The sequence below is a fragment of the Dermochelys coriacea genome, chromosome 5, assembly GCF_009764565.3.
Source record: "Dermochelys coriacea isolate rDerCor1 chromosome 5, rDerCor1.pri.v4, whole genome shotgun sequence".
Classification (NCBI taxonomy): domain Eukaryota; kingdom Metazoa; phylum Chordata; order Testudines; family Dermochelyidae; genus Dermochelys; species Dermochelys coriacea.
In genome coordinates, this window is record NC_050072.1 from 24643047 (window position 1) to 24664186 (window position 21140).

Genomic DNA, 21140 nt, shown 5'->3' on the forward strand with positions numbered 1-21140 from the left:
TGTTTCCCCGACTTGATCACATTTATAATTCCCTGATTTGACCAGAAGGATCTGAACTAGAGTAAATTATTATTTGATCATGGATACGGATTAGGACAATTTCAGACAAAAAAAATCTTCCAAAATGTGTTTAAAATACGATTCATTAGGTTTATCATCATCCAGGGACCCAATGCATCTTTTGTCAAATCTGTCTATTTTTTGTTTATCATAACCCTGTGTTTATAAAAGTTTTCTCAAGCCCATGCAGCCAGTAAGTACCATAAGAAAAAAAAAAAAAACTTTCCACATCAGTAATGTTGACTACACAGAGGCCAGATGAGTTACAGTATATTTCAGTTTTAGTAAATACTGAATGTAATCCTAAAAGAGCAAGCACGCTCAATGAGCAATTAAGGTCTCATTGAAATATTCTGATGTGTCGTATTCCAAGTATAAATAAAGAAAATGGTTACGAAAATAATTACCTCTTAGAGGCCACAGCCTTTTTTAAAGTTAAAGCAACTAGACTACATGATGCGCTGACTGTCTGGCTTTAAAACAAACAAACATTCAAAACCATTTGCATCTTAGGTGCAGAGGCATTGAAACAACGTATCTGCTCCTAGAACGCAAAAGGTTTTGAATTGTGTTTTTTGGTTAGCTTTTTAAAGTCAGACAATTAGTGCATCATGTGATCTAACTGCTTTTGGAAAAAGTGCATAAAGTTACCAATTGAAAAGAGGTTGTGGCATCTATGCAATAACTATTGTTGTAACTATTTGCTTTATTTATACTTAGAATAAGACATGCCAAAATGTTTCAAGTGTCAGGAAGTTTCAAATGGCCACTTTAATTTTGAAAGAGACTATGGTCTACATGCAGTAACTATTGTTTATTACTCATATGATTAAACCTATTTTCCATTTTTTTTCCACAATAGGGGGAAAGTGTTGCTTATTGGCAGACACTTTAATATATCAAATTTCAACCCAGGGCAATTTTTCCAGCCAAATTAAGACTCCAAATGTAATACAGTCATGGGACTAACAATACTATAGAAATGTAGCCAGGCGTTAAATATAGTTGCTCTGCCATTGTATTTTAATGAATATTCTGGGAGAATAATGCAAATGAATTTTATAACAATACTGTGAAAATACAGGCAAAAGAACTCTCTCTCAAATTTATAAATGAACACCACAGCAACCTATTTATGAAGTATAACAATATTTTATAAAAATCATTGCCTTCAGCTAATTATAACATATATTAAAAACACAAGGATTAAAACAACCACACATTTCCTGTAATACACTTATTGAAGGAAACATTAAAAATGACATAAACCATTATAACAAGCAAATACTGCACATCTTTTCAAAACAAACACCCCCAGGACAAAATTTCAGTGGTAACTATAGGCACTCTCATCCAATTAGGAATACAGTTTGTATATTTAGTCCTCAATTAATGCATTAATTTAACAGTGACACACACACCCCGGCCCTGAAAAAGTGATGCTACATTAACATTTCCTCATGTAATTCCAACTTTAATGCATAAAATCTTATTGTGACAGTTTGAAACTTTTCTGATTTGCATGGCTAGATATTATAAATTTGCTTTTGGCTTATTGAATTCAATTACTTTTTCAGAGTGAAGTTTAGCAATCTCTTCCTTGGTAAAGCCAAATTCTAGAAGTATCTCTTCCGTGTGTTCTCCTATAAAAGGATCCCTTTTGGGAGATGGAGTAGCTGGAGTCCTTGAAAGAAGAGGAGATGGTCTAGGACTTATCTCTTCCTGATCATTCTTGATAAAAGAACTGCGCTCTTTGTTATGCTCGTGTAAGGCAACTTCATCCAAGGATAAAACAGGCGTCACACAGGCATCTATGCCATCAAAGATCCTGCACCATTCTGCCTGTGTCTTCTTGGAAAATATAGCTGCAAACATTTTCTTCATTTCAGGCCAGTCAGAGAAACTCAACTGACTGGGAAGCTTATCTGAATCTAGCCCCAGTCCTAAAAGGATAAAAACAAAGTTTAGATGTATTGTACTTTAGGCATGCTAATAAAAATAGAGTAAATGCTTTTTCTGCAGCCCATAGCTCACCCTGCTTCTCAAACATATTTATTGCAGGCAGCCTGAGACAGCATAAGGGTCATGGCACATTAGGCTTTAGTTACAAGTGGTTTCAATATTTATTACAGGGCACATAGTTTGAAAAAGGAAAGGAAAACAACCATCCCTGGTTCTTGCCATTATATTAAAGTGCATCAGATATAGGCTCAGAAAGACAGCACACACTGGGTACAGAGCTAAGAGCTATATACCTTTGACTTGATAGCTCTAAAACAGAGGAAAAAATAATGTAGAAAAGATAGGGATAGAGACCCTATTGCCTAACAGACCTTCTTGATCTTTAGCTTCTATGATTCTATCATTTGTACTGTGACACCTTTTACAAAAAAGAAATAGAAACATCTTCTTTTAAAATGAAACCTTCCTGGAAAATGCAGCAAAAATATGGAGATCCCCTATCACTTTACATTGATGCTATATCACTTTCTCCCATTTCTTTGCCTCCATTTTGCCTTCTAAGGGCTTGTCTACACTTGAAACACTACAGTGTCACTGCTGCAGTGGTCCAGCAGATGGAAGAATTGGGAGCTGGGGGGGGGGGGGGGGAAAGAGTCAACTTGACTACTCTGCTCAGGGTGTGGATTCTTCACATCTGTGAGTGATTTAGCTGGGTCAATCTAACTTTTCAGTGTAGACATGGCCTTAGATTGCAAGCACTAGACTCCATGTCTTCCTGCATGTCGGAAAAGCACCAGATTGCACCATACAAATAAGAAAACCACACAAACCACAATTTTTTGCCCGTAACATTTTGGTGGAGAATTGTGAAAGGGAGAATATTGGTAAAAACCCTCAGTTATTGTAAATATTGGTGTGTACACTGCCAGCTCTATTGATCTCAGCATTTCTATTTGGTTAACCAGCCTTCTGGCCTCCAGGAGGCAGAGGTAAAATATTCAGAGCTCACATTACTAAGCTACGATTACAGAATCCAAGTCCCATTGTTCAGTAAAGTAACAGGGGCAACAAGAAGGCCTAAGGGCCAGGCAGTGCTGCTCGCTGGAACAAGGAGTAGCAGGATCAGAGAATCTAGGCTGTGTCACTCGCTGACCTGTGCCAGGTGTGACGAGGAAATTCAATAAGCTACGATTTCAGAATCTAGGCTGTGTCACTCACTGAGTAATACCAGGAGTGACAAAGAGATTGAAATACCTGTGTTAAGATGTTTAAAAGAAAACAGGGTAAGTCAGTACCAGAATAAGGAATGGAGTCAGAAGGAACTCCAACCTCATCTTTTAAACAAATCCTTCAAAAATCTGGGCACAGTCCTGGGACTAAACAAGCCCTAGCTGATGTCTGCACTATTTCGGACCTAGAAGATAGATTGGCTCAGTATATCCTCATATACAAACCTTCTAGTGCTGCCAAAAGAGATGCAGCAGCAATTTGGCTGTTGTGGGAGGCATGTAAGGATTCTTACCTCCGCTTGTCTTCATGTAAAGAGAAAAAGGCATCTTTACAGGAAAAGCTAAACCAAATGGAAAAGGGAGCAGACAATTGGAAGGTGTTGGCTACAAATACCCAGAGTCAGCTGGAAATAGTGAAAGAGGCACTCCAGGAATGCAGAGAGAGAGAAAGATTCCTGGCAGACCAAGCTAAAGCCTCTGAGAAAATTGAAAGAGAGACTCATGTGCTCCAGGGTATGGTAAAGAAATTAACCTTGAAGCAGGGCCAGAGCACCTGCAAATCATAGTTGTCCTAAGTCACTAATTAAGAGTCTGAGACAAAAATTGGGCTTTGCCACTAAACAGGTAGCAGCCATTAGAGCGGGTGAAGGGGGAGAAGGTCATATGTATGGCACCCCCAGGCATAGTTACAAAGAGAAAAGAGAGTGAAAAGTTAACTCTGTAGAGGCTGGAGGGAATTAATCAGTTAAACTTTGTGAAAACGTTAAAAAGGAAAAGTGTTAGAGAAAGAGACTTCTTGGTTTTTTTGCAGCCATTCTGAAGGAAAAACAGGCCCCTTTCCAAAGGAATGTGTGTAAATAAGCCGGGGAGGAAAAAAAAAACCTATCTGATTGAAATCATTTGACTATGGACAATTTAGTCAAATTTGCTAAAAGAACATAAGGGGCTTCTATTGGAACTTAACTACCTCAAATGTATAAAGAGAATGTAAAAAACAGAGCAGGGTGGAAGGGATGTTAAGGAAAAGAAAATGTGTATGTATCTATCTCTGTGTGTGTAGATATGTAAAATTCTAAAGACCAATTGGTTTTGTTTTTGTTTTAAATAATGCCACTAAAAATCCATTTGACTCTTTAATTCAAAGTTGCAAAAATGGCAGACCTTTTTGCTAGACACAGGTGATTAGCATTGCTTGGCTTTGGGATTTGACATTTAATCCTTAAGAGGTAACTCAATGCTTTTCACAATTTAAAATGTTTTTAAGTAATGGCTGCAGCAGGGCAGTCAAAATAAGGAGAATAGGGAGAGATTCTGGATTCTTTTTGTTTATTTGCTTTTTGTAACAAAATAGCAGATAAGAGCTGTGGTAAAAGAATAAGAAATTAAAAAAGACCGTGCCCCTCTGAAGCAACAGCAGGGGTGAGGTGCACAAAACAAAAAGAAGCAATGTGAGAAACACAGAGCCTTAAAATGTCTCTATATAATCAGACTGTCACTTGGATAAAGAAAAGGAGGACTTGTGGCACTTTAGAGACTAACAAATTTATTTGAGCATAAGCTTTCGTGAGCTACAGCTCACTTCATCAGATGCATTCAGTGGCATCGGATGCATTTATTTATGCGCAAATAAATTTGTTAGTCTCTAACAAATCCTCCTTTTCTTTTTGCGGATACAGACTAACACAGCTGCTACTCTGAAACTTGGATAAAGGTACATGAAAACTCTGTAAGCACAAAAGAAATAGTTATACCTTATGTAAAAATTGATATGGATAATGTTATAGAAGTTAAACTATGGAAGGAATGTGCATTTTCCCCAGAACATGTGCAGTGTATATTGTAGAAGAGGCAAAAGAAATGCAAACATACCATGCTACTTAATTAAAATGCTCTTAGGGCTCCAAAGGGAGCCACAATAGGTTGGGTTTTCTTTTTCAGATTGCTGTGTGTTTTGGAAGCAGAAGTTAAAAGTAATCAAAACTCTGGTGAAAGTTGATTTGTCCCTTTTAAGATGTTCTCTATGTATATAAATCTCCCCACTGTATTTTCCACTGAATGCATCTGATGAAGTGAGCTGTAGCTCACGAAAGCTCAAATAAATTTGTTAGTCTCTAAGGTGCCATAAGTACTCCTTTTCTTTTTGTGAATACAGACTAACACAGCTGCTATTGTGAAACCTTTTAAGATAGAGAGTCTCTGAGCTGCTGATGGCTTTAAATCCAAAAGCAAGCAGGAAGCGTCTGTGAAAATGCAAATTACCTAACTGATAAAGGAAGGAAAGAACTAGCAACACAAAGGAGCTGCAGAAAAAGGACATACCTGGTCAGCAAACAAATTGTCTAAATAAAAGGCATGGTATAACAAGATAACTTTAATAAATTTAATGATAATAAGTACCCCTGTAACAATGTATAGTGAATATGATTTTTGGAAAAATCCTTTAAAGTCATATGGTAATGATGCTTCTCAGCTATTACCTGTAAATAAACTTAAAATTAACACAGCAGGAAAAACATTATAAACTTGGTCTGCTGTATAAGAAGGGAAAATGAGGTACCTCACCTCATGGATTTAATGATTAAACAGTGGGATAATTTCCCCATAACCCTTAAAAGATAGAAGCCATTGAAACCTGGCATGCCTACAGAACAAACAAAGGAAAATATGGGGGTAATTCCTCTGTTTTGCCTGCAATCAGCAAGGGTATATGTAAAAGAAATATTTTGAGCAATAATCTGCCACCCCAAAAGGGGTAGAAACATGTTCTTTTTGTCTTTCAGAAAATCAGGAAAAGCTGATGCCAGCTGAAGAGCAACCCAATACCATGAATCTACTATCACAATAGAAATTGTGTTTTGTGTTCTATGTTTTGTCTTGTTGCTAGCACTGTTGTGTGTTTAAAAAAAAAATACTGCACACCTGCAGGTAATTAAGAATAAATTAAGCTCGCTGTCCCAGCCACAGGACAGCCTAATACAAAAACAAAGGGGAAAAAAAAAAAGATCACTGTTTGATACTTATCAGTACAAATGGATGCAGTATGTTTCTAGCATTGTAAAACCAGACCTGTTAATTGGGGAAATTGTTGTCAAAATTGCACACCAACAGTCTCTGGAGGCAAAGGTATGGAAGGTTAGCCCACTCCCCATATTACACATGGGATCCTTCTGGCTACCCCGAACCTCGAGCCAGTGGGCTGGAGGGGGGAAGCTATTGGATACTAGAGGTTGTACTGAATGGACTCCTCAAAAGTGGGTGTGCCTCACCTTGCCTGTTGCCCTAGAACCTTGTAGTAGGATCATGTACGTGGGATGACTTGGAATCACAAACTCAAATTGCCTTACAGTACCTTCTCTTGAATAGGCTACATAGAAAGTGACACTGACGATTATAAATCTTAGTGTCAAAAGGGTGATTATGTTGGATCATATTAAAGAAGTTCTGTATTAAAATCACAAATGAGTTTGATTCCCCATAGTTTAAATTCCAGGGTATTACTAATTAAAAGGTCTCTTGGTTTTTGGTCTCTTGTTTTTACTGTTTCTCTCTCTCTCTCTCTCTGTGTGTGAAACTTGCAAGCTGCTAATTGTGTTAGTACATTCTAAGAGTCTGTTCTCAAAGCAATACTTTGTAACAACAACTACTCACACAGAGACTCCCCGCCCTTTTGTTGTATTTATCTCGCTTTGTTAGCGATTGTGATTAAAATAGAGATAGAGGATGTATGTGGATGGATGCTTGGTGTGGATAATAAATGAACGATCAGAGAGGTGCCAGCCTAAGAATCCAGAGCCCATTGACCAAAGAAGGCCTCCAGTGGAAACAACCAGAGGGCCCCCCGGAGGGCAGACTGGAATCCACCCAACAGCCTCAAGGATGGGAGAACCAAAGAACAACACGGAGCCGTCAGGAATGTGCCATCTGCCGATTGATTCAGCAACAGCATGATGAAGCAATTCCCATAGACTGGCATAGGAATAAATTCTTATAAAAATGGACTCTAGAAACTGAGAACTTTGGGGTCTGATTCTGCAAACCAACTTCCAGGAGCATCAGATAAGCATCTGACAAGGCCCTGCTCCCTTCTCATGTTCAGGCCACCTGGCCAGTGGCTTGGCACGAGCAACTCTAAGGCTGGTAACTACGATAACAACCTTGCAGAACCTGTGTGTGTGTGTATGTGTATGTATGAATGAATGTGTGAATAAATATAAAATTGAATGGAATGTTATAGCTATAACTAACTGCTTACTATGATTCTTTCTCGATTCACAATAAATGTGGAGTCCCAGTCTTCTGACTAGAGAGAATGGAAAGGTCTATCTTGCACAGAAGGAACCACTGGGGATGGGGGCAAGATGTGGGAAGCCAGGACCACATCAGGTTTTAAGTGCAAGAAGAAAGTGTAGTGAAGTCTGGTGTTAATCATCTTTTATAAAAGTTTGTTACTTTGCTTATCATGGATTTTTAGAAAAACTTGCATATAGTATTTGCAAGACAGATTAATAGCGTGACAATCTGATGTCAGACACTACAAAGCTTTATGAAATTTGGCAGACAAGTTACTTTACAATAGCCAACTTGTTTTAAAAAATCCAATTTAACCTTAAAAAGTGAAATGCTATTACGAACTATCTACACTGCAAGTGCATTTTAAAATAGTTTAATTAATTTCTTTGAAAAATTAAAAGATATTTTTTAATTTGCACTCTAGCCTAAAACCTTGCATTCCACCCACAATGAGTTTTTAACGCAGATTTATAACCATTTGAAAATAGTGGTTTACAAAGAAATTGTTGAGTAATTCAGTCACAAAACAACACAGTAGCAAATCTCCAGAAGAAAATCTGTAATTAAAAATATATATTAAAAAAAAAAAACCCTACCCATTCAAATGTTACAAAAAATATATAGTTTATTCAAACTGGTTTCAAAAGGTGTTTTGCTGGAACAAAAAACCAAATATAATGGATTTCATGGAACAAAGATATCAAATGATAACCACACTTGGCTGAGGAAAGGCACGTGTATGAACCAACTGCTGAAAGTTACTTACCCTTTACTAGCTGCTCATAGAATTGGGGCTCAATGGCACCAACTGCCATGAATTTCCCATCTAGGGTCTTGTAGGTCTCATAAAAAGGGGCTCCGCTGTCCAGCAAGTTCTCCCCCCGAAGTCTATTCCAAAGGCCTAAATTTTGTGATTTCCACAGGAAAGAACTTAGATATGCTGCTCCTTCTACCTTAAAGATTTATTTAAAAAAATAAATAAAAAACCAAACACTTTAGAGTTACTAGTGAAATCGCTGGCAATTCCACACAAACAAATATTCATAAACTTAAATTAAGGTTATACTTCGTTAGGATTCTGAATTGCAATATTCTTGTTAAGTAGTTGGTTTAAGGATTATATCATTCATAACAATCTTGCCTTTAAAGTTATACGTGTGATGTTTTCTAAATTTAAAAGGAGTAAAAAGGAGCCCTGAAAGATAATATCAGATTGGCATAAGACATATTAATGTACTGGATGGATAATGTTTTTTACTTTATCAAGCTCCTAGTGATTCAAATAGCAAAGAAATGAGTTGTAAGGTGACAGGCCAAGCTCAGTGGCTCTACAGGACAGTAAGTGCCTCAGCACTTACCTGGCTGAGATAAGACTGCTTGCAGAAAATGTGAAGGAAGTCAAAAGATAAAAACCTCTCTCTAGTTCTCAGTACCCAGAAAACTGAGATGCACATAGAGATCACTGTGTTAATCTGACTATTCTCTCACAGCTCTCTCTAATCTGTGGACCTCCCTGCATCTCATTGGCGAGCACACTTTAGGAACCATACAAGGTAGCAGAGATGGTGAGGGTGTTGACATATGGGTGTAGAGCTCTGAGCATTGATTACAGTTACATCAAGGAAACCAAAAGATATGTTTGACATTGACCTTATTAAACTTATTTTAGAGGTGCCCTAAAAGGAATGGAAATGTATCAATGGAATGGTTAGGAGTATGCACTGTGCCTTTAAGAGCAGAGCACATGTTAGAGGGAACTGGGCTAGAGAAAACCCAAGCAGTTTGAAGTCAGGTTCAGCAGGTATGTAGCTAGGAGCACATGGCTCTCCTTTGTCTTATGTAACTCTGTTTGAGTTCTAATAAAGCCTTAGTTCTAAGAGTCTAGACTATACCTTCTTCTTATGAATCCACAAACAACACATGGTACCAGAGCGAGGTAGAAAAAAGGACAAAGAGGACTGTGAAGAAGTCACCTTGGCACTAAACAAACTAAAAGTCCTCAAAGAATTGAAACTCTCAGGTAATGCAGCAGACTCCTGGTCAAACAGAGATTATATATATGCATGCAGGCAAGCAAGCAGCTAGCTTTGGTGGGAAAGAAAACCAGTAGAAAATAGCAATCTTCTTAAATACTGCAGGACCTGAGGCACAGGAGTTGAAGATATGCATTACATCAGGCCAAGAGAGTGAGTTATGACACAACCGTGCAGAAATTTAAGAATATTGCATATCTAAAAAGAATAACATTTGAAAGATGCATGTTTTACCTTAGAAGACAAACAGAAGGATAATTTGAAAAATTTCTAAGAGCGGAAGCTAATGAGCCAAACCTGCAACTATGGATTAACAGATTCAGTTATAAGTAAGGTTTCAGAGTAGCAGCCGTGTTAGTCTGTATTCGCAAAAAGAAAAGGAGTACTTGTGGCACCTTAGAGACTAATAAATTTTGTTCATCAATGAAGTGAGCTGTAGCTCACGAAAGCTTATGCTCAAATAAATTTGTTAGTCTCTAAGGTGCCACAAGTCCTCCTTTTCTTTTAGTTATAAGTAAGGCTGCGAGTTTGTCACGGATTCTGTGACTTTCCATGACCTCCGTGAATTTTTGTTTACTGCCTGTGACCTGTCCATGACTTTTACTAAAAATGCCCATGACTAAAAAGTAGCCTCAGTTATAAGAGATCAAACTGGAATTAGAATCAGAGATCCAAAGCTGCAAAAAAGACTATAAGAAGATCTGACTCTCACTTTGGATAAAGCAGTAAGACTGTGTCAGGCAGCTGATATCACTCTGAACAGAATAAAAAAAACGGAAGGAAAACTGGCCACTGCAACTCTGAATAGAGTAACAAGAGAGAGAAAAAACTGGCAAATAGTAACTCAGTACCGAGCAAAAAAACCAGACAGAAGCATGAAACAAGTAAAGTGCAAGAATTTGCAAGGGGCAGCTTCAAGCACAAGATGTGGACACAAACGTAGACCTCAACAATGCCCAGCTTTTGGTAATCTTTTGGTAATATTTGTAAGAAATACAATCATTTTACCGAAGTCTGCAGTCAGGATCAACAACTGCGGAAGAGGAAGCAAGGCATGCATGCTGATGCCATAGTCCAGGAAGAGAGCACAAACAGCAGCACAGAAAAGTTCTATCTAGCAACTGTATTTGAAGAGGAAGGAACAGATGAATGGACAATTTCTTTAGAGACGAATGGGACTCTAAACAACCTACAAATTGGATCCAGGCGCTCAGGTACATGTTTTTTCAGATAGTAAAGTTAAAAGGTTAAAGAAAAAAACAGGGAACATGGCAACTAACAGATTAAACTGAAAGATTGTAACAGGGAACTCTTTCCTAGTAAAGGTACATGAGTATTAGAAGTGAAGGTAAAAGATCAAAAAGAATTGATATGCTTTGTAATAGTTAAAAGTAATAAAGCACCTTTAGAGAGTTTAAAGACATGCCAAGCCCTTGGGCTGATCCAAAGAGTGCACATGGTGGAGGAGATAAAGGACAGAGGAACAGTATCAGGATGTTTTTGAGGGCATCGGAAAATTAGCAACTGAATATAGAACTGAACTGACAGAACTTAATTGTCCCATCATACAAGCCCCTAGAAATATTCCTCTAAGTAAGAGGACACAACACAACAGAGGAACATAATTACAGGTTAGAAGCACTGGACAGGGTTAGAGCAGTAGGTCTGAAGCTAAGCAAATAAAAATGTAAATTCAGGCTCAGAGAAATAACCTATTTCGGAGAAAAGTTAACTTTATCGATCCTAGCAGAACACAAGTTATAACAAATATGAAACACCCAGAAAATAAGAAGAAAGTACAGGGATTCATAGGAATGGTTAATTTTGTTGGTAAATTTATAACTAATTTGGCTGCACAAACCAGCAATCTCCATGCACTCACGCAAAAGAATAGTCAATGGACAAGGGATGCTAAACTGGACAAAGAGTTTGTCAACCTGAAACAATTGATTCAGAAATCCCCTGTGCTAAGATATTTTGACCACAGAAGACTGACCAGCTTGTCCACTGATGCCTCCAAAGAAGGCATAGGGGTAACAAACATAGCTACAAAAATATGACTACCACTGAAGACTAGTGGTGTATACATCCAGAGCTCTTACAGAACAGAATGCCACTATGCCCAAACGGAAAAGAAACTTTAGCCCTAGTGCATGGTTGTAAAATATTCCACGTGTTCAAACAGACCATATCAATTGCAATTAAGGGGTTAGTTGACACTCCACCCACAGTATGACGACTGTTTTTCCAGCTCTAATTGTATGATTTAACAATTGCATATACACCAGAAAAAAAGAGTTAGTGGTAGTGAACACATTGTCCAGAGCATTTAATAAAACTGTAGTAGAAAGAGAGGTGGAGTCAGACACAGTGCATGTCAACCTGATTAAAAAAAAGAATTTTCTTGTCTCAGAAAGGAAGTGGAATGAATTTGCTGAGGCTACAGCTAGTGAGGAGACTTTACAGAGGTAATTAAAGCTATTACCACAGGGTGGCCAGGACATTACATACCAAGTCCATATTTCCAGTTCAAAACAGGTCTGTTACTGATAGCATATTGTTTACAGGAAACAGAATAGTAGTGCCCAAGATAAAAAAAGGTGACAAGCTCACAAGAATACATGAAAGACAGATGGGCATGGAGAAATGTAAATGCAGAGCCAGAGAGATACTTTATTGGCTATAAATGCATAATGAAATAGGAAAAAACAATTAAAATGTATTAAATGTGTCAAAAATACCAACCTAAAGAGAGAAAAGAGCCTATGCTGATAAACAATGAACAGTTAAGGGCATGGTCTAAAGTTAGTGTGGATTTATTTACATATGTAGCTAAAGACTATGTTTTGATTTTGGATTATTATTCTCACTAACTAGAGATTGTTATATTAGAAACTAGTACATCAGAATATGTTTTAATGCGCTTAAAATCCATATTGTCCAGGCATGGAATCCCTGATAATGGTCAGTGGTTTGATGGATGTGAATTTAAACATTTGCTAGAGAGTATGGGTTTAAGTACATAACTTCAAATCCCAGGTATTCTCAATCCAACAGTTTTGTAGAGAATGGTGTGAAAATCATTAAGTGACTTTTGAAAAAGGTCACTTGGCAGGAAGTTGAGAACAAGACTCCCTTTTGGCGTAGACATGACACAGGGCAAACTAATCTATGAAAGACTGAAATGCTATGAAAAGTCATTGTGGGGACATGAGAGGAGGTTAAAAAACTATTTCCTCTTTTCCTCCTTAAGAAAATCCCAAGAGTTCTTAATATGATGCAAATGTCTGTAGTAAGTAATGTGCCCTTTAAACAAAAATAGGTTAAAATGAAGTGACAGTTCAAATATTGATAGGTTGTGGTATTAGATAGGTTTAAAAAAGAAAAATCTCTTTCCATGGGTCAGAGTTGGAAGTGGAACCAGACTTATCTGTCTCAGATTATTATTTAACTGTCTTTGCTTTTGCTGCTGCTGCTGCTGCTGCTGATGATGGTACATGTATGTGCTCCATCAGCACTTTTCTATGTAATGTCTGTTCAAGTGAATGGAACATAATGAAATGTCCAAATGACACTACCCATTATATTACAATATTTTTAAGAAAGGTCAAGTTTTAAACCTAAATTGTACTGTGTTCCTTTTAAAAAAAGGAAAAATTAATTTGAAAACACTATTATGGAAGCACCAATTGTGGCTCCATGGCTAAGGTTGTCTTCTGTAAGAGGTTTAAAGTGGGACGTACATTTTTGGTTTTTCTCTCCTTTTGATGAGAAATTTCAGTTTTAAGCCCTCTGAATTTTCTATGTAGTTTTTGTTTATTTTTAAAAAATCATGAAAAGAAATCAAAGTGTTTGAAACTGATCTCTTGTTGAAATTCATCCATGGCAGTCTGACTTGTTTTTTGGTTTTGTTAACCTTCTCATGGCATACCACCTTCCAACACATCCTACCACATCATACATCTTCAAATAATCACACTGAGAGGAGGCAGTTTGTTAAAGGGTGCGTCAGACACTGGCATCCATAGGCAGCAGAGGCAAGATTCCGGTCCATTTTCTGTGGTGTAAAGGAGTTAGGGAAGTGGCAAGGTTTGATAAGATGTTTGCCGATGGGTAAAAGAGTAAAGATGTCCCATTACGTGGCTTAACTTTTCATTTCCCTAACTCCCAGGGCTATGCCTTACCAACAACTTCATCCTTTTTCCCTTTTGTAGAGTTAGAGTTTAAAACCAAAAAACTACAAATAAACAAATTTCAAAAACTTACCATACTTGCATCAATGACTTGCCCTTTGCCAGATTTTGTACGTTCATAGAGGGCCATAATTATACCCATTGCACACATGACACCTCCACCAGCAAAATCAGCCAGAAGATTTACTGGTGCATAAGGATTTTCATCTTTTCTACCAAGTTTCGACAGCACACCTGAAAAACAATGCAAAAAGCACAGAAATTTAATCAAAAATTTCCATGACCATTAATGTTAGAAAAATGAAAACATTTCTTCAATTTATATACCTTAAACAAGGTAACTACAACATCCCCTACATACCAAGAGAATCCTCAGCTAGTGGTTTAAGACAACATTATGGCCCCTTTACACTGCAGGAGTGACAAAAAAGGGCTGAAGCAGAGCCAAGGATCTGGCCATTGTTTTTATTTGGGAAGGGCCTTCTAGATTGCTAGCACTCTTTGATCCCCTAAACAGCCCCCTTACCTTCATTTTGCTCTCTTGTTTCCCCCATAACCACTCTCTTTCCCCTCCTCCTGACAGTGGGGCAATGTGGAGTTTATCAGCCCTGCAGCAGAGCCACATTCCTCCTAAGCCGTCAGCCTAGAATCTGAGTCCTGCAGCTGAAGCAGCATACAAATTCAATGCATCCTAAAACACTGCCTGGCACTGATGTATTGTTTAGGTAACTCACACATCAATTTTGTTTTCTAAAGTGCACACAAGCTGACACATGGTGTTAAGAACTCCACTGAGCTTAGGATGCATGCAGAAAACTTCTCAATAACTAAAATCTGCCATTCAACAGTCAAATTGATGTCATAAGCACCAGTAGGTGAATATATTAAATCTAATTTGGACTTTCCAGGACAAGTCATTTTTGGGTTACAGCAAACCAAAAACCATAAGGAAAATTTCCAAAACATGAGATCACCTCATTTTTGAGCAGTCACACCTCCCAAATGCCTTGTCTAATTTGTCTTAAACTTGGCAGAAATAATCTATCTGGCATGCCTGTGACATTTCAGGCAGATTGGTTTTATTTTAGAAAATAGTTTGCCAAAAACTAGGATTATCATTTACTTTGGGCTGTTCTGGCAAAAGCAGTTTGAGAAATACTAACTCAGAATCACATAAGTGTACTGTAGATCTGTAAACATTCCATATACTTGTCTGATATTTTTGCCAACAAACTCTGATAAAACTTGATTTGTTGAAAAAAGAGTTAATTGGTGCAAAAGCATATTTTACATTTCTAATTCAAAGGACCCCTCTGCCCTCAAAAGTGTGCAAAAATACAGGTGTTGCTAGCTGAGGTTTTCTTCTTGCAATAGGCTGTCCAAGTTACAGTAATAGCTGCCAAGAACCACACAAAATGGTACTGATTAAACCAGATTTAGGAAGAAGAAAATTATTTTTAGCAGGCAGTGTGGACTTGTTCTACAGTCAAGCAATATTAAAGTCAATAACATCACTTTGTTAGATACTTTCCTCTGGGCTGGCATTCAACATAAGGATATGTACAGCACTCAGGCAAGATAGAGCTCACAAAGGGCCTGGATCCTGCAGCTTTCACTTACCTCAATAGTCCAGTCTCACACAAGTAAACCTATTGATTTGTAGTTTCGTTTCATGGGACTAACCATACAAGGATTGCCCAGGTGAGTAAAGATTGGGGATCAGGCCCAAAATGAAACGATAAACCTGAAGACTATCATAAGATTAAATTTACCTTTAAAAAAAAAAAGAAAGAAAAAACTTTATCTAGGTTTTTCTTCTTTTATCTTCTTTTACCTAAAGACGACAACACCCAGGTAATTTAAGCCATGTACACAAAATACCTGCTAATACAATTCTTAATTAAAGCAAAAATAAAATTAATCTAATAGGAATTTTTACAGCTTACCTGACAAAGCCAAATAATTGATGTCATGACCTGCAGACTTGGCATATTTTCCTGACTGGCCAAATCCAGTAAGCCTAGCATAGATAAGTTTTGGATTTTCCTGTAGAAGGATCTTTGGACCAAGACCAAGTTTTTCCATGACACCTTAACAGAAAAATAAAACGTTTAATCCCAAACCAAATTTTTGCTTTTAATTTAGATTCAAAACAAACTTGATTTGAAATAAAAAACAGTAAAATGTATTAGTCATTATGAATTTGAATTAAAGCTAACATGCTGATTATGTTAAAAAAGCCTAAACTACAGTAGCCATGTTAAAACATGAACTGCCAATATTTTAAAAATTAATAATGTACTAAGTTTATTTTATATGTTGAATGCATCAAATATAAATTTAGTGTAAAAGTAGTTTAAATGCACTTTGTTTCTCCCCAATTTCAGACCCTTCATGACCACTCTGACCAAATTCCTCAACTGTGGACCACTGAACATAGCTGAACCAAAGAGACAGCTCCCAGGAGGTCACGCACCATAGTAAAAAGAAAGGCAAACTTTTGGCTAATACACTCCCCAATCTCTACAAGGCTGAACCTCTGCACAACTTTCTCAGGACTGCTTCTGTCTCTTATCAGAATATAGCTCAATGACATTTTCCTTGCTTACCTGCCCAATATATTTTGGCATAAGACACTCCATTTTATCCTTATGTTGGCCTACCCATCTATTACTATTACTTTTTATCTATCATAAAAACAAGAGCAGACTGAGGCAATTATACACAGCAAATGATTTGCAGAAACTGTACAAACAAAAGTTTCTTCTTTAGGTTCAAGCTCAAGAAACTTTTGCAAAATTAAATAAATGTAGGTTTGGTCAGTTTTAATTTACAGGGATGAAAAACTGTATAAATTCACATTTCAAAATTTTTTCCTCCCTTTAGCGCCCAACCCCCACAAAAAGTGTCTTGTTTTTGTTTGTTTTTTCCAGGTGAAATGTTTAAGATGTGTATAATTTGTAAAATGGACTTTTATCCGTGTTTAGCAAATTACAGATAAACTTTGGTCAGAATTTTGTCCGATAAACAGTGCTGACACGGCAGAGCTACACAATCTGATATGGAGGGGAAAGGAGACATACTGGATTCTTAATTCTTAAAATTGCTTTCATACCTTCTTCCACATCACATTTTACAAATGGAACGTACCTTCCCCAAATTAATCTATAAAATCACAACCCTATCATCCTTCAACTCCTTGAAGACCCAATTCCAGCATGACACTGACTGAGAAGTGTCAACTGATAATGGCTAGGCAGAGAAGCAGAGAGACTTGTTGGTATGTATGAATCTGTTTAATAATATATATATAATTATACAGGTCTGGATCTTCAAATTTCCACTTGCCCTGAAAGGTGAACTGCATTGAATAACAGCAAGTTCCTAAACGGACAAAAATAAATCCACCCCTTCCTGCAAAAATGAAATGGTAAGGTTCCATGACTGTATATTATAAATACAAATTGGATCCACCCACATGAAACCATATTGATGAAGCTTTGCATCTGCATAAATGCATTTGAAGGATCAAAGTCTAAGAATCTTAATCTGGAAATAATCAATTTTAGCTCTGTCAATGTTAACTCAGTACTGTAAAGCACTTTCAACATAAAGAGATCTATTATGAAGTCAAAAGCATACCCTATTTATAGACCCCTTTTCTACGACCAAAGTTATAATACAGCCTCACAAAACTGAGGTGACAATTTACTAGACAAGGCACAAAATGTATTTGCTTGCTCAGAAAATCAGACAGATTTTCAAAAGCCCAATTCCAACAGATATCACAAAGAAACTAACTGAAAGCCAATGGGATTTGGATGCCTAACTTCTCTTTGTGTCATTTAAAATCTCCCCACATATCACTTGGGCCCCAATCCTACAACTGGCTCTATGCCAGAAGATCCAAACCAGTGTTGAGACAATTTCAGGACCAGGTCCATGAGATGAATTATCTAGCTATAGAATTACAAAGAACCACAGATGGAAATTTACCCTTAATAAGACACTAGTCTCAACTCATACTTGCACCCATATTTAAACTTTGTAACTAGGTTTTTACAAAACCAAAGGACAACAGAAATTTCCATTATGTTAATTGTAAATTGCCAATGGAATTTGTCACTTTTAACCAAACAATCCCATGGCAACCCAAACATTTCTACACAGAAAATGTGAAAATGTAAAATTACAAATTAAAGTGAAATTGGATTTATTGATTTCCACTGTACAGAAAAAAAAAAACACACAAAACCTGTCAAAACCCAGGAATACACAGAGAAAAAGCACACCAGATTTATGAAGTTCCCAGTTTTAATGATCACAGGTGTTATTAGAAACGCAGATAAATGTGCTCATTTACAATGATTGATGTTTAAAATGATATAGTGACCCTTTAGTCCTAAATCTGGTATGGCCAGAACACAGCACATGAATACTTAAGTGAATCCTTAATCTTTAATACAGAATTGCAGCCCTAGGGGAACAATAGGCGTCAACATGTGACATGCAACTTGAAGCTGAGCCTCTTGCTAAAACTTGCCATATTTGTGGATCAAGGGGTTAGGAAACAACAGAGCATGCTGGACCCGTTGTCTCCACAGGAATTGCACCTCCATATTAAAAACTAACGCCCCAGACATACAAAGCTTCACATGCTTGATAAACTGTACACACTGGGCGTGCAAATGTTTAAGCCATTTGCATGTGTATGCATGTCTTTGCAGAGTCAAGGCTGACGCATGCCACAATTTGCCCCATTATACATCCATTGGGGTCATCTATGGGCTCCTGGATAATTGTCAAAGTTGTTTGAGGCCTAATGGGCCATTGTTTGGATAGGATACTTTAACCCTAACCTCTATTCTGTGGGTTGTTGTGTCCCATAAATCTGTCCCCATGACATTTGCACCAACCACACTATTTTGCATCCAGCCAGTTGAGAGTCGTCATCCCTGACAGCAGTTCCTATCTCCCACATGGGGCAACACTACCTGACTACTGCCCTCTATTCACCTGTCCTTCCTCTTCTATTAGCACCTTCCCCAACTTTACCCGTCACCAAGACCCCATTCTGCCTCTTCTCCCCTATAGAGCATCCCCAGGATCCCTTCCCTGGCACAGCACCCCCATTTCTGATCTGCCACGGACATACCTAAGCCTTGCATCCTAGTACTCCCCAGTCAGCAGGACCCCTCCCACCAGAGGCACCCATACACCTCCCCCCTAAACCCTGAGCCCAGGGATCCTCCCATCAACAGCACCCGCACCCCTCTTCCCAAACCCTGGGCCCAGGGATCCTCCCACCAGTGGCACCCATAGCCCTCCCCCAGCAGTACCTGCACCCCTCCCCCCCATCCCTGCACCCAGGTGCCCTCCCCCAGCAGCACCCGCACCTCTCCCCCCAACCCCTGCGCCCTAGAATCCTCCCACCAGCGGCACCCGCACTCCTCCCCCCAACCCCTGCGCCCAGGGATCCTCCCACCAGCAGCACCCGCACCCCTCCCCCCAACCCCTGCGCCCAGGGATCCTCCCCCAGCAGTACCTGCACCCCTCCCCCCCACCCCTGCACCCAGGTGCCCTCCCCCAGCAGCACCCGCACCTCTCCGCCCAAACCCTGCGCCCAGGGATCCTCCCACCAGCAGCACCCGCACCCCTCCCCCCAACCCCTGCACCCAGGGGTCCTCCCACCAGCAGCACCCGCACCCCTCCCCCCAACCCCTGCGCCCAGGGATCCTCCACCAGCAGCACCCGCACCCCTCCCCCCCACCCCACCCCTGCACCCAGGTGCCCTCCCCCAGCAGCACCCGCACCTCTCCGCCCAAACCCTGCGCCCAGGGATCCTCCCACCAGCAGCACCCGCACCCCTCCCCCCAACCCCTGCGCCCAAGGATCCTCCCACCAGCAGCACCCGCACCCCTCCCCCAACCCCTGCGCCCAGGGATCCTCCCACCAGCAGCACCCGCACCCCTCCCCCCCACCCCACCCCTGCACCCAGGTGCCCTCCCCCAGCAGCACCCGCACCTCTCCGCCCAAACCCTGCGCCCAGGGATCCTCCCACCAGCAGCACCCGCACCCCTCCCCCCAACCCCTGCGCCCAAGGATCCTCCCACCAGCAGCACCCGCACCCCTCCCCCAACCCCTGCGCCCAGGGATCCTCCCACCAGCAGCACCCGCACCCCTCCCCCGACCCCTGCGCCCAGGGATCCTCCCACCAGCAGCACCCGCACCCCTCCCCCAACCCCTGCGCCCAGGGGTCCTCCCACCAGCAGCACCCGCACCCCTCCCCCCACCCCTGCACCCAGGTGCCCTCCCACCAGCAGTACCTGCACCCCTCCCCCAACCCCTGCGCCCAGGGATCCTCCCACCAGCAGCACCCGCACCCCTCCCCCGACCCCTGCGCCCAGGGATCCTCCCACCAGCAGCACCCGCACCCCTCCCCCCACCCCTGCGCCCAGGGGTCCTCCCACCAGCAGCACCCGCACCCCTCCCCCCACCCCTGCACCCAGGTGCCCTCCCACCAGCAGTACCTGCACCCCTCCCCCAACCCCTGCGCCCAGGGGTCCTCCCCCAGCAGCACCCGCACCCCTCCCCCCCAACCCCTGCGCCCAGGGATCCTCCCACCAGCAGCACCCGCACCCCTCCCCCCAACCCCTGCGCCCAGGGGTCCTCCCACCAGCAGCACCCGCACCCCTCCCCCAACCCCTGCGCCCAAAGGTCCTGCCGCCGGCGGCCCCTCACCGTGGCGGAAGGGCTCCACGAGCACGTCCGCCCGCAGGCAGAGCCTCCTCAGCGCCGCCGCGCCGGGGCCCTGCTTCAGGTCGAGCGCCAGGGAGCGCTTGCCCCGGCCCTGCACGTCGGCGTTCATGGCCGAGCGGGGGGAGCGATCCACCCGCACCACCTGCGCCCCGAAGTCGGCCAGGATCATGCCGCAGAGCGGGGAGGGCGCCAGGCCCGCCAGCTCCAGCACCCGCACCCCGCGCAGGGCCATGGCCGCCCCTCGCTCCGCGGCCTCCTGCCGAGCGCCGAAACATCGAGCGGCCGCCGCGGCCCGGCCCCCACCGGGCCAGAAACCTGGCGCTCAACGGCCCCCTCCGGCTCCCGCGTGGTCCCCGCCCCCAGCCAGGAGGGGCGAGGGGCCCCCTCAGCTCAGGGAGGGGGGGAAATGGGGACACTCCGCAGAAGGGGGAGCAGGGCCCCTCAGCTCAGGCATGGGGGGAAATGGGGACACTCTGCAGAAGGGGGAGCAGGGCCCCTCAGCTCAGGCCTGGGGGGCAATGGGGACACTCCGCAGAAGGGGGAGCAGGGCCCCTCAGCACAGGCATGGGGGGCAATGGGGACACTCTGCAGAAGGGGGAGCAGGGCCCCTCAGC

General features: G+C 41.4%; 1 protein-coding gene across 2 annotated transcripts; it reads right to left on the reverse strand.

Moving 5' to 3' along the window:
* Nucleotides 1–1060: 1060 nt before the first annotated feature.
* Nucleotides 1061–20873, reverse strand: AMACR (alpha-methylacyl-CoA racemase). Of its 2 annotated transcripts, XM_038402906.1 has the most exons (5): nt 20509–20873; nt 15714–15857; nt 13841–14001; nt 8308–8494; nt 1061–2003 (listed from the first exon to the last, which is right to left on the reverse strand). In XM_038402906.1, exons 1-5 carry the CDS (start codon nt 20756–20758, stop codon nt 1594–1596), a joined length of 1152 nt encoding a protein of 383 aa, XP_038258834.1. In that variant the 5' UTR covers nt 20759–20873; the 3' UTR covers nt 1061–1593. The 2 variants fall into 2 exon arrangements, with proteins under 2 accessions (XP_038258834.1, XP_043370438.1); XM_043514503.1 differs by lacking the exon at nt 15714–15857 and having other exon boundaries at nt 20509–20840.
* Between the last annotated feature and the right edge of the window lie 267 nt (nt 20874–21140).

Excerpts from the sequence above, each read along its gene's own strand:
- AMACR (XM_038402906.1), bottom strand. The coding sequence starts at position 20,758 with ATGGCCCTGCGCGGGGTGCGGGTGCTGGAGCTGGCGGGCCTGGCGCCC. Across the intron at positions 15,858-20,508 it reads CGTGGAGCCCTTCCGCCACG|GTGTCATGGAAAAACTTGGT; the intron begins GTGAGGGGCCGC and ends TTTTCTGTTAAG. Across the intron at positions 8,495-13,840 it reads AAGTCATTGATGCAAGTATG|GTAGAAGGAGCAGCATATCT; the intron begins GTAAGTTTTTGA and ends TAAATCTTTAAG.